This window comes from Mugil cephalus, chromosome 6, assembly GCF_022458985.1.
Source record: "Mugil cephalus isolate CIBA_MC_2020 chromosome 6, CIBA_Mcephalus_1.1, whole genome shotgun sequence".
NCBI classification, from domain to species: domain Eukaryota; kingdom Metazoa; phylum Chordata; class Actinopteri; order Mugiliformes; family Mugilidae; genus Mugil; species Mugil cephalus.
Genome location: NC_061775.1, coordinates 5,735,422 through 5,747,951, shown reverse-complemented (window position 1 = coordinate 5,747,951; position 12,530 = coordinate 5,735,422). Strand labels below are relative to the sequence as shown.

Below are 12,530 nucleotides of genomic sequence, written 5' to 3'. Positions count from 1 at the left end.
CATATGACTTGTCTACTTCTAGTTGTAGTCTATGGCATAGGGAGTTTTGCGCACTGAATATTATATCATTATCATTAAGGAGAAAAGAAAGTTAATTTATATTTATAAAAACATATTCTCCCCAAAGCTTATAACTGCTAAAAAATGTGCCAAGATGTTGCTAACTGTGTAAATGAAAAACGGTCATGGCTGCTAGTGATGAAGTCAGAAAACTAATACGCACAGGTCGCTTTCATCAGATCAATTGATAATGTCCTGTAATGTAATGCTGATCCTGGTCAGATCATATCATTCCTTTATATACATATAATTGTAATTTCCATGTATAAAAGGAAATTAGACTGCAATCTCCATGAGAACTAAAGAAATCAATTTCTCAATCCTCTGCTCATAGTGATCAATTTGATCCAAACATAAATAAGCGGTTTGCGCTTTACAAAGATTGTAAAAACTCATTTCTGCTCGTCCCAACAAGGCTGGGACTGTAAAAACAGGCTATTCCATATGGTGAGTTGAAGCTGAATCACACTGAGATCAAGGACAACCAGCGGTGAGAGGACAGATTGTGGTGCAGTGAATATCACAGGGCACAGTTTTGTTTTTAGAGTCCCATCAGTGGTGTCTTGACCATCCTACTGTTTGGAGCTGACTAACCTGCCAGTGTGACCCAGTAACAGACAACCAAGCTGACAGGCAATTATTACACTGGTCAAAACTCAGAATACTGTCAAAACAATATGACTGTGCAAGCTCCATTAGCAAAGACATTTCATAAACGAGTGTACCGCGAGCTATAATATTCTGGGGAATTTCAAACATCTCCCTTCTAACACAGGTGCATTCAGGTGATAGAGCTTAGTGCTTATTCACCTAAGCTAAATTTAGCTTTAGCTGCTGTTCTTACTCATGACATAAGCCTGACTACTTCCTCCAGGCGGTATTACCCTGCATCCCTCTGACCCACAAAACAGATTTCAGTGAAGTGTTCAGAGAGTGGTGAAAATCATCAGTGATGCCGAGCCACCAGCAGACTCTGCATTAGATGACGGCTGCTTAGACTGCACTGCAGTCTGCCAGTGCAGTGCATGAGGCTGGTGGACTGGATGCCTGCTGCTGGCTGTAGTCAGGCTGAATGACGGTCTGGAGTCAAAAACATTCGGAAAAAGCCTGGCAGGCATGCTACACTGGGACGGCTAGAGTCGCTGTAAGCTCCACTAACTGCCAGTTGCCTCTATTGACATAGTGTTGGATAATGCCACTGTGTTCTACTGCGACTGAAAGATCTACACATAACACAACAATCATAGCAGTAATCAAAAGCTCTGAGGCAATAAGGACAATGAATAACGCATCAGCAGCAGACAAAGGATTGGCAGTAATCCTCCCTCCTCAATCCTATTTGCATTTGTGGCTAGTCTGCCATAGCAACAGAATCTATCAACTTGCAAGGGTGAAAATAAACATAAAATTCTGCAACATACATAAAAATCATTCTACAACCTACTACTACTATGAATAGCACTCTCGCAATTGCTCGCAAAGAAATTCTGACAATGTGTTACTTCCGTCCATATATCCTGTCCCACTGATTCTGAAATATGTGCAAAGACTGACTGCAGAAACTTCAGAGTGACTGAGCTGGACGGCAGCCAAGTGTAACTCCCCACCCTGGAGTGACAATGCTTCAGGGGAAACTCTCAGAAAATGCCCATGGTCTTGTATTTCACAATTTGGAGGAGACTGATTTGCACACTTATCTCATGTGGTTCACTATAACTGGTCTGCTCGGAAATGATGTACATAGAATCACACACATATAAATGAACATGTGAACAAATGAGCAATGGCAACAGCCTATAGCAGACATACATTAGTAAGCTTTAAAATAAAACTCAAGAAAATCAAGCACATGAGTGCCAGATATAAATGGGCAGAGATATTGAGCAAAGAATAGAGTACAGTACAGTACATCACCCCCTGGGGTACAACTTCTTTATTTATTCTGCACCCCAGAGTTTCTCAGCTCGTCTCCATAAACACATCCAGTTCATAGACACATCAATACAGGCAGACACAGGCGCCAGTGTCCCCTGGCTCCACTGTCCAACACAGGCTTCTTTCATACCGTGGTCAGGCAAACAGCTCGAACACTGCAGGTGCTGTACATGGGTTGGGTCAAAGGGGCCCTTTTATCTTCACACTACTTATTCAAAAACATTTCCACGACCTGGGGAGAGTGAAGTGCCGTGAGACTGAACTTCCGTCAAAGTTATGTTGGGAATACACGACTGCTGGATCCACCCCATGAATAAACAAAAAAAGAACAGAAAGAATAAGGAAGGTGTACTTTTAAAAATTCTGCATAATGATGTTGCTCAGCAGGGGAGGCACAGTCTGTAAGTCTGAATGCAGTGTACAGTATATTCATTCATATTTGATGAAAGCGCTGGCTTCTGCCAATCCACAGAGGAAAGCAACATCGGTTATATGACTTTGGGGCTTTGCGTTTTTCTCCGGTCTGTATTTAAATACTGGAAGTATTCACGTTTGTCCTGCAACATGCGTGTGTTTCACATGGCATACTAGTAGCAAAGCTCCTTGGGTGGAACACTGCCAGAAGGATAAAGAGGATAGTGAAGCTTAGGATAAGGCAATGGAGGATATATTCCGTAAGGCAGGGGTTCACTGTCAAGGTTTTATTGCTAAAGCAGAAATGCACATGTAGAGGTCACGCAGGGTCATGGATCGGGGTAGGAAGTGTAGATATATAACAACTGGATGTATATAAGCAAGCCTTCACTTGAGTCTGACAACAGCCTCCAGGATCTCTAACCCTACCTCTCACTCACAAAGAATATATATATATATACACACAGCTGAACAGAGACGAACTGCTACAGCATGAGCACCATGTTCATGCAAGGCCCCCACATTTCCCCAGAAAACAAAAAATAGTACATTTCTGGAAGAATCAAAGCAGTTAATGCTCCAGATGGCTCACTTTTTTCTGTAACATTAAAAACTGAGGAGAGAAAACACACACAAACACTCTCCATCACACACCATCGCCCTTTTCTCTCAGCCTTTCTTCTATCGCCCTCTTGCATCCAGAATCAGCTTTCCTTCCTCGCGTGTATTTTTCCTCTCCTGAGAACAGTACAACCCTTAAAGTGCTTGTCTCCTTATTGAGACAAGACAACAGCATTCCGATCTCTGGTTTAGGTTTACTTCCCAGAGTCCCTTGGGATTATCTCAACTACTAACAGATGGTTGAGGACTGTGTACTTGGCATGTCTGACTTGGCAGCCTACTGAGTTAACTCCTATTAGTGTAGGAATAGGATTCAGTGTGCCTATTTTAAGAAGGAAAAAGAAATGTAGTACTAGCTGACATCATTTCAAATACTGTGAATAGAGTGTTGGGATTCAACCCCCAAGAGGGGAGTTAGCATCTGAGTGTCAGATGCTGACAGCTCGGCCTGCTGCTCCTAGCACAGAAGTAGCAGTATTGTGGCTGGGGCTTTGTGACCTTGGTTACTTCTGCCAGAGCCTCCAGGCATGTCAGTGGCAGTTCTGTGTTGCTGTGAAATGAAACTTGTGACTGCTACTGTAGATCAGTGACAGGCTCAATTGGCTTTGGCCAGGATTGATAAAGATTGAGCATTAAGAGATAGGCAAAATATTCCATAAATCAAGCCAAAAAACTGCCCTCATATACACCTGGCCTGTAGGAAGACTACTTTGCACGTCTTAGGAAAAACTCCGTAATGACTAGATGACTAATTGAGATGGAGATTATTTCATGTGCATGTTTCCAACAAATCCTCATCTTACTTTACACATCAAAGTTTAATAAGGTTTATGAGGCAGGATGCATCTGTGCACAGAATGGTAATGGCACAGGAAGATAGACAACAAAGTATGTGTTCAGCATCAGAACTGCATTCCTCTTTCATTCTTAAGATACTGTGCCATGCTTTTATAAATATCTTTATATCTACTTTGTTTTGCTTATCAGACCTATCAAATGTAATTTTGTGCATCTTAGAGACTTAAAATCTAAGCATCTGGCATGAATGTAGCAACCGCACTTATTTCCCAGTGCATCTTTTGGTTTCTTAAATCACTGTCAATGACATAAACAGATACGACTATATTTGTACTGAAAATTGGAAATTTAAAGTCCCCTTATTGTTGTGGAAGAAGCCCCTCAGCAGCTAACTGTCCCTTTTTCACAGACTCCAACAAACCAACCACTGCTGTGCAGGAGCAAACCTCTGGAATTATTTTACTGACTCACCCTATTATTAATGTGAATAATATGTTTCAAACTTCCAAGCATCTCTTGTGAAAAACACATGAAATTATTAGAAACAGAACATAGCCTTGTTAAAAATGATGGCCATAAACTCCATAAATATAATAAAGAGCAAAGGAGCACTGCATGGTGGGCATCAGCCTTTATCTGAAACACGCAGTGCAGAGGGTAGTGACACTTAAAAAGCCCATGATAGCACTTAGTCTTGGGTTCAAAATGGAGCGATCAGCCACAACCTTTTCTGGCTGCAGTTTCATGGAAAGAGGCAGTGAATGTTTTGATTCTATAGCATTCCTCTCAGCTCTCTGTCGAGCATTGGCTCAGTATAAAAATGCTGCATTTAGGGAAGCCGCTCAGGCGGGAAATTTGTTAATTAACAGTGTGCCCAACTCAACACTTTCTGCTGTGGACGGAATTCATATCTACATTGTTACTTACAAAGCTGTCACCGAATGATTATGAGCTACTTTTCTCCTTTTCTGACTGACTGAACATTTCAGCAGTACAATATAAGCCCGCTGAACATTTGCTAAATCATTGGAGATGTTACGTAATATACTAGCTTCAAGAACACACTCAAATCAGGATGCTGACTGAGAGGAGGATGGATGCATGTGAATGGAATGGTATGTAGTTTGACCAGTTGCAAACACATTGTTCACTTATGTCTTTTCACATGTTGTTGCATGGAAATACACTTGCCAAAACATTGGGTAGTGAAAACGAATAGATTTTAATACATGATAATATATCTTGCACTAAATCTCCCTTTCATGACTGTTATAATGTTCAATTTATGTTGAAACACTGTGAGAAATGTGGTGACTGAACTGTATGATCATCTTGGAGGTTCTACTGTATTGACACAAAAAGTGTTTCTGTTGTTTAGCATAGCCCACCGACTAAAATGGGGTTGTCAAAATAACAAATACAATTCAATGGTACTGAAATCCACAGCCTCCAAAATTAACAGCTGTGTCAGTTATTTCAAACAAATGCTTTGAAACAATAGCTTCATGCTGATTTTTTTTTCTTCACTTCTGTACCTAATGAGCTGTCCATCGAGTGTAAGATAAGATAAGAAAGGGCCTTTATATGTCAGCTATACTCATTACAGGAAAAATGCAATTGTATGCAAGTAGTAGGTGATAATAACTCTACATTATCACCTCTGAAATTTGAGTGAAATAACATCGTGACATTCCCACTATAGTGATTTTCTATACAGATAATTGGGCTTCCTGTTGAGAAGAATACCAGTTCCCACACAAATTACTCCATTTGGCTTCAGTTCATTAAAAAATCGATCGATGTCTCTGACTCTTTGTCTTCTGCTGCTCTGGATATGACAGAATGAATACAAACATCCGTTTTTGGAAAGATAGAAGCAAAAAACAAAGCTGGCAAACCAGCAACACCATATGCAACCTTATGCACTCTACATGGAAGCAAACACATGTATACAATCAGCTGCCTATTGAATGTGACAACACTATGGGGTAGAGTTCAGATATAAAAAACATCTTGTTGTTCTCTGCTCAGCTGTGGGGCCAAAGTGCTCTTCTGCTAAGCTAACTGCTGGAACGAAAGCACCAGGGAGCGAATAACATAAAACAGCTGACCTAAACACTGGGAGGCACCATAATTCCATCTTAAGCTCCACTTTCTAATTTGTTAGATGCTGTTAGGGCAAAATTACGCTCCTTAATTAACCTGTCTCAATATATTCTATTTAATTCTCTAGAGAGCAACACTTGACCTAATGCATTAGAGACATGTACAGTAAACACAGGGTGATGCGTGTAATACTGTAACTAAATAATGTATTATGTTTGGCAACAAACCCGTAGTTTGCTTAATTACAACACTTTACAAATAATTGATATGGCCCACTGTTAAATACCAGCTTGAACTTGTAAACAGGGAATGACAGGGTTTGACGTTCCTGGTTCTGAGCCGCATGTCTGAGCAGAGCAATGAAAATCAACGACAGCTGACAGGTTGCAGTTCTGATTGGCAGAGTGCTGGAGTCATGAGGTCTGGGTCAGGATGTGGGGGGAAGAAAGAAAAGGAAGAGACAGTAGCTTTCCCCATCAAGAGCAGTCAGAAGCAGACTTGACAATGCCTGTTACTTTGAGACAGTACAGCTACTGTCCCTACGGGTCCAAACTTCCTGACAGTCATCCTGGGATTTACTATCACATTCAGTTCGAGAGGATTTATATTATATTATCTATTTATTGACATGATGCATGCTTGGAGTTCTGCATCATTGCTGGTATCAGGCAGACTAATTTCAGGCTTAACATTATGACCACCTTCTTAATATTGTGTAGGTCTCCCTTGTGCCTCAAAGAACAGTTGTGCCTCATCAGAGAATGGACATGGGCCTTCTGAGGGTGTCCTGGCTTTGGGTCCTATGGGTTGTAAAGAGGGGCCTCTGTGGATCAGGCTTGTTCCAGTGCATCAAACAGCTACTTGATCAGTTTGGGATCTAGAGAATTTGGAGGTCAGGTCAACATCTTGTGCTGAGTTGTTAGTAAACTGTTTATGCTGCATCCTGCTGGAGATGGCTGCATCTAGTAGTTATATCCATCTCTCTCTCTCTCTCTCTCTCTCTGCATATATATATATATATATATATTTATATCATATATTCCTATCTTTGTCCTGCTCCACAATAAATTTGGGGCCAACTATACGCCTCCCTGATGATACTGCATGATGGACAAGTATCTGCCTGTATTTCTCAGCATTGAGGACACCATTAATTCTGACCCAATCCCCGACTCATTTGCAGAAAGGTAGCCCCAAACTTTAAAGGAACCTCCACCATGCTTCACTGTTGCCTGCAGATACTCATTATTGTACTGCTTTCCAGCCCTTCGGTAAACAAACTGCCTTCTACTACACCCAACAAATTTCAATATTTAACATATATATATATACACACACACACGCACACACACGTGATAGATAGATAGATAGATAGATAGATAGATAGATAGATAGATAGATAGATAGATGTTCAGTATACAGTATATTATAATATACTGACACATGTAAAAACTACTTGTAAGGTGCAAAATCTGCGAATCAGTTTTCCATGGTAGTCTTGTAGTAGCCTGATAGCAGCTAGTAAAAAGACATAAAAAAAAGTGAAATTGTTCTAAATATTTATTTTAAGAGATTAGACAGACGGTTGCAACAGAAAGAAGTGACAGTTAGCTGTGTAGGCATTAACACCACGAGCTTCATAAAAATCACCGGTGTAATTCAGTCTTATTTTCACATGAGACACACTGCTGTCTGGGTGGCATCTGGTGTTGATAAGGGATTATATTGCTTTGATAAACAACCGGATTACTTATGCAGGCTAATGGACAGCAAATCTCCAAGTGGATTAAATATATCCATCATAGGCCTGGAGCCATAAATGTTCCACTTGGAAACAGTGCGTTTCACCTTCATTACAATCACTAAACACAAAATGACAGAAAAATATAGTATACTGCATATTTGAGATCCACAAAGCTACATGGACAATATTTAGTAACTGACTACGTAAGACAGTGAACAAAGTTCCTCTAATCACAGCAAGTAACTAAGGTGATTAATGATAATGAAACAACTAGTAAACCCCAAATGTTAAATCTATTGCCAAACTGTGGGACGATTGGACAATAATCAAAAATAGTTGCAAAAATAAAAATAAATAAAAAATCTTTCATTGCAGCATCACAAAGTTATGTATTAGTAGCTGCATTATAATAACACGATAACAGCTCTAGTTCTGTGTTAGAACAGAACTGAAGAGACCGGTGTCATCATATTGGAATTTGGGAATAATAATAAACAAGAAAACGACAAAATACTCATTGAATTGATTAGTTGTCATGATCAGATGCAGCTCTTACAGTTATAGCTCCTGTAAGACAAAGGGACAATGTTGTCCCACCGTTATACGGATTCAATACGTCGCCGTTTACAACAAAGACGGAATTATGGTAATTCAGGAGGAAAGGAAAGTCTGCCAGGAAATTATGGGCACTTTTACACCAGGTAAACAACAACAGGCAAAAAAACGCCTCAGTTTAGTAACGCCAAACACAGGGGTAGTGTATAAATAACACGGCAGAGGAATCCGCTGGTCCACTTATTGGAAGGAAACTATCCGTGTAAAACGTTTTTCTGCCTTTACTGCGCATTTAATGTCAACGATGCAATAGCCCCTCAATAGTTAGCAACTGACTGTGTAAGCTAGCCAAGGTCTCTATAAACCACGGCAAAGCATCTGTGATCATTCAGGCTAAAGGTGGTATGGTTATATTCTGCTGTCATAATGTTGCACACACAGTACAAAGGAAAAAATATCCTGGCGTTCACAACAAAGACGAACCGACTCACCATAGTAAGGCGAGGGGACGTCCGTTTTTCTAGCCATGGCACTTGGTAGGACAGATGCAGCACCGTCGTCTTGGTTTTGGAGACCGCATATGAGAGTCGAGCTGAACCCCCAGTTGTTTTAATGTCTGCCAGCAGTCCCGTCGTGAAATAAACACAGGAACCTGGAGAGGTCTTGGGCTCTTGGTCTGAGGATGCTTCGGCCACGCAGCTGAGCGTCAGTCGTGTTTACAGCGCGACGTCATTAATTATTCCAAAACGGTCTTAAAGGGGCCGCAGCCCACCGGAGCCGAGGGGGCCCACCGTCCCGCTTCCCTTTGTTTGGAGTCCAGTTCCAACACACACCTTTGTTGTGCGGTTTTGCATTTGCCATCGCTGTTATTAAAATCAGGAATCGACGAAAGCTGAGGAGGGAGCACTCTGTTTATGTCTGCAAAAACAGTGGCGCTTCTTTTTTAGTGCTCATTAAAAATAGAGCCAAAACTGCAGAGTATTTTTAGGCAATGGCATGTCTAACCTGTGGAGAAACACTGACCTCAGCTGGGGTCTCTGTGACATTGCAGAACTCTTTCTGTCTGTCTTTCATAGTTTATTACAATCCCACAGTAGTGAGAAGTCAGTGGAGAATGATCACTGGATATCCCCCGCAGAGGGACCCATCACTGCTTTATCACATCACAAACCTTAAAAGTCTTAAAGACTTAAAAGTCTGTAATGAAAGCAACGACAACAGCATTACAATAATAATAAACTTTATTTCTGTTTTTGAATCGACACTACAAAGTACAGAACAAAAGCATAAAATTAGCAGTTATAGAGACAGATAATAAAAACAATAAAAAACGCAATTAAACCTAGGAAAGGCTCTCTGATAAATGTATGTTTTGAGGACCTGGTTTTTTCAGGAGCCTAATAGAGCTGTAATAGTAATCAGTAAGATCTTTTAGTCTACATCAGAATTAAAAAATGTCCCTGAGTGATCACTAGAAAATCCACTGTCAATCTATAACTGTCAGTCTGAAAGTGTCACATGGAGCCTATCCCGGTTGTCATGGTGCGAGAGGCAGGGTACACTGGGGATACACATATCCCCAGGCACAGTGGGCACAAGGGATTCAAATACAAAGATAACTTCTTACATAAAGTGGCCTACTCCTCCTACTTGACAAGAATTATTCATTATTACTCATTACTCATTATTATGAGTATTGCGAGACCACTGTGACCATTAAGTGGCAGCAGAGACTTGAAATCATGCACAACAACTGGGAAATCAACAGTTCAACGGCAGAATTCATTTTTTCATGCATCATAATATCTATGACAGCTATACCCAAATGATCCACTCAAATGAACGTTGTCAAACATTATCCTGTTTTAATGACAGAATATTGTAAATGTTAACTTGAAGGATTAGAAACAAGAGAAGTAAATTATATAAAACGCAGACTTGGAAGTGATATCTCTTTTAGAGCTCTTTGGGTGAAAGTAATGCGAGCTCCATTTGCCAAAGGCTGGTCATTAAGAAGCGATTGACTTTCCTGGGACAGATCTCATGTCGATGTGGCAGGGCCGCTGCCAGCAGCACATCGGGAGAATCAGAATCACATTATTTCCAAGTGCAATACAGTAAATCTAGGACAATTTGTCTCAGTGACACTGTTCTTGGACAATGTGTTTTCAGCCTTTTACAAATGACATGGCGACCCTCCAGAGTGTGATTTATACAACACACAGAGAAAAAACTGCTGAACTGAAAGGACATCAACAGACATACATTTCTTAGAGATTGTGTTTCAATCGTATAGGCCTTTCTGTGAATTTCTAACTGTGGTGGCAGATAGTATTACATTTATGTTGAGAGAATCACAAGAGTCTGGTCTTCTGTCTTTGTGCATTTTGTTAAATAGTTGCAATTCATGAAGTAGAAGCAATTTATTAAGTAGAAGCAAACCTGAATGAAACAGAAAGAGTATCTTTGCAAAGATGGTGATCTATTCACTTCTGTTCTGCTATAAACAGATTGATACAATGTGCGACCTCTTGTCACATTTTTTAAATATAAAAGAATTAGTTTTATCACAAGAAAAACATACTCACGGAGTAAAAGTGTTGTTTTTAGTAGCGTAGTCTCCTCTTTGCATAATTTCCATTTGCCTCAGTCTCTTTCATTGTTATTCAGTGAATATGATGGATGGCAACAGTCGGCTTATTACATAATCTGTCATGCGGGTACACAGCAGATGCTGTCACATTTTGCTTTTGGATCCCTTTTCCGCTTTATGAAAAAAGTAATTTCTTTCTCTGTATTGGCTGTCCTATTTTAGTTTTTTATTTTGTTGAGTGAGTGCAGGAGGAGATGATGTCAACCCTTTTCTTCCTTGTCCTTTCAGACTCCAAAAACAAAACAAAATAAATAAATAAATAAATAAATAATGAAATCCTCTAAGTTCCCTCATAAAAGAAAGCTATACAGAATAACTTTCACTGCAGAGACATGTAGTGCACAAATGATTGGAAGTCTTTCTTTTCAATCAGCTGGATGAGCAAAACAAATCTGAAAAACATGTATTGCACAATGGGTAACAGGAAATTGCTTCTGTGATTGGTGGGGTTGCCAGCCGAGGAGTCAATGATCTGTGATGTAATGGGAGGCAATTTGCAAAGAGAATGGAGGTGTTTTATCTCTTGGACCTCAGATTGTATCTGCCTCCTGACTCTCTCTTTTTGTAATAACTTCATATTAGTGCTAACACGTACAATGTTTGTCCGGACCGTCGAATACAATAACATTTGCAACGGCACCATCTGCTCATTTGTCTTCCACGGTGGCATTACTGATTTATGTTTGTATTACATTTAGATTGATACATCATGTTGTTTATTAGAGCCCTGCAATAGAATGCCAGCATGTCTGGGGTGCACCCTGCCTCTTGCCCATTGACAGCTGGGATAGGATCCAGCCTCCCCCCTCAAGACCCTCCGGAAGAAAAGTGGTTACAGAAAATGAATGGATGCTGTTTATTAGGCTACTGTTGCAGTTTTTCATAGAAGTCAGGCCATTCAGTGTTGCCTCTTGCTTGTGATCACATCTACTATCACAGTACCTAAAATCATCCAAACCCACAGTCTGAGGGTGACCTTATGGGAGTTTTAGAGCAATCTTCATTTTGCCAACAATGCAATTACCACAAATCATCTGGTTTGCTATTGAAATTAGGAGTAAAACTTGCTGTGCAGCATTAGGCCATGTGGTAAAACTAGTATAAGTGTAGCAGCACTTTAACACAAACACCCATTTGTTGGGAAGACACTCTCAGTTTCTTGACTTTAAATTTAGTTTCTTCAATGACACCCAGAGGCATGTTTTCTTCAAGTTGAGGACAAAATAATGAGAAAAAACAAATTGCTTTTGGCACGGCAAACAGGTGCACACGGAGCAGATTATTTCAGCCTTGGATTGTATCAGGCCTGGTGCAGGCAGACAGCCGCCTGGCGCCTCACTGGGCACAAGGTTGGAGTTAATTAAAAAAGGTTTTTGTTCCACAGACGTTTGCCATGCTCTTCTCGTTACGTGCTCTCCAGAGCCGTGTTTTCAGATGCATTTGAGACCCTCGGGGACACCTCTAATCAAAACACGCAGACTGTTGGCCACCTAATCCCCTGAATTCACAATGACATGGTGCTTCATGAGGTACGACTCTTCTGCAGTGGAGAAAATTTGGTAATTATTCTACCAATGATATGGCCATACAGTATGGTGTCAAAACAGGAGAAGTCCTTTGCAAGTCTGAATGCAGCATACTGCA

The 12,530-nt window shown here is 40.5% G+C and overlaps 1 protein-coding gene across 3 annotated transcripts in view; it reads right to left on the bottom strand.

Moving 5' to 3' along the window:
- Positions 1 to 8,942, bottom strand: part of slc44a5b (solute carrier family 44 member 5b) — a 33,499-nt gene extending 24,557 nt beyond the window's left edge. For all 3 annotated transcript variants that reach the window (XM_047587708.1, XM_047587707.1, XM_047587709.1), the window contains exon 1: positions 8,725 to 8,942. In XM_047587708.1, the coding sequence (XP_047443664.1) occupies positions 8,725 to 8,761 (37 nt within the window). In that variant the 5' untranslated portion in view covers positions 8,762 to 8,942. The remainder of the gene's footprint in view (positions 1 to 8,724) is intronic.
- Positions 8,943 to 12,530: the final 3,588 nt, after the last annotated feature.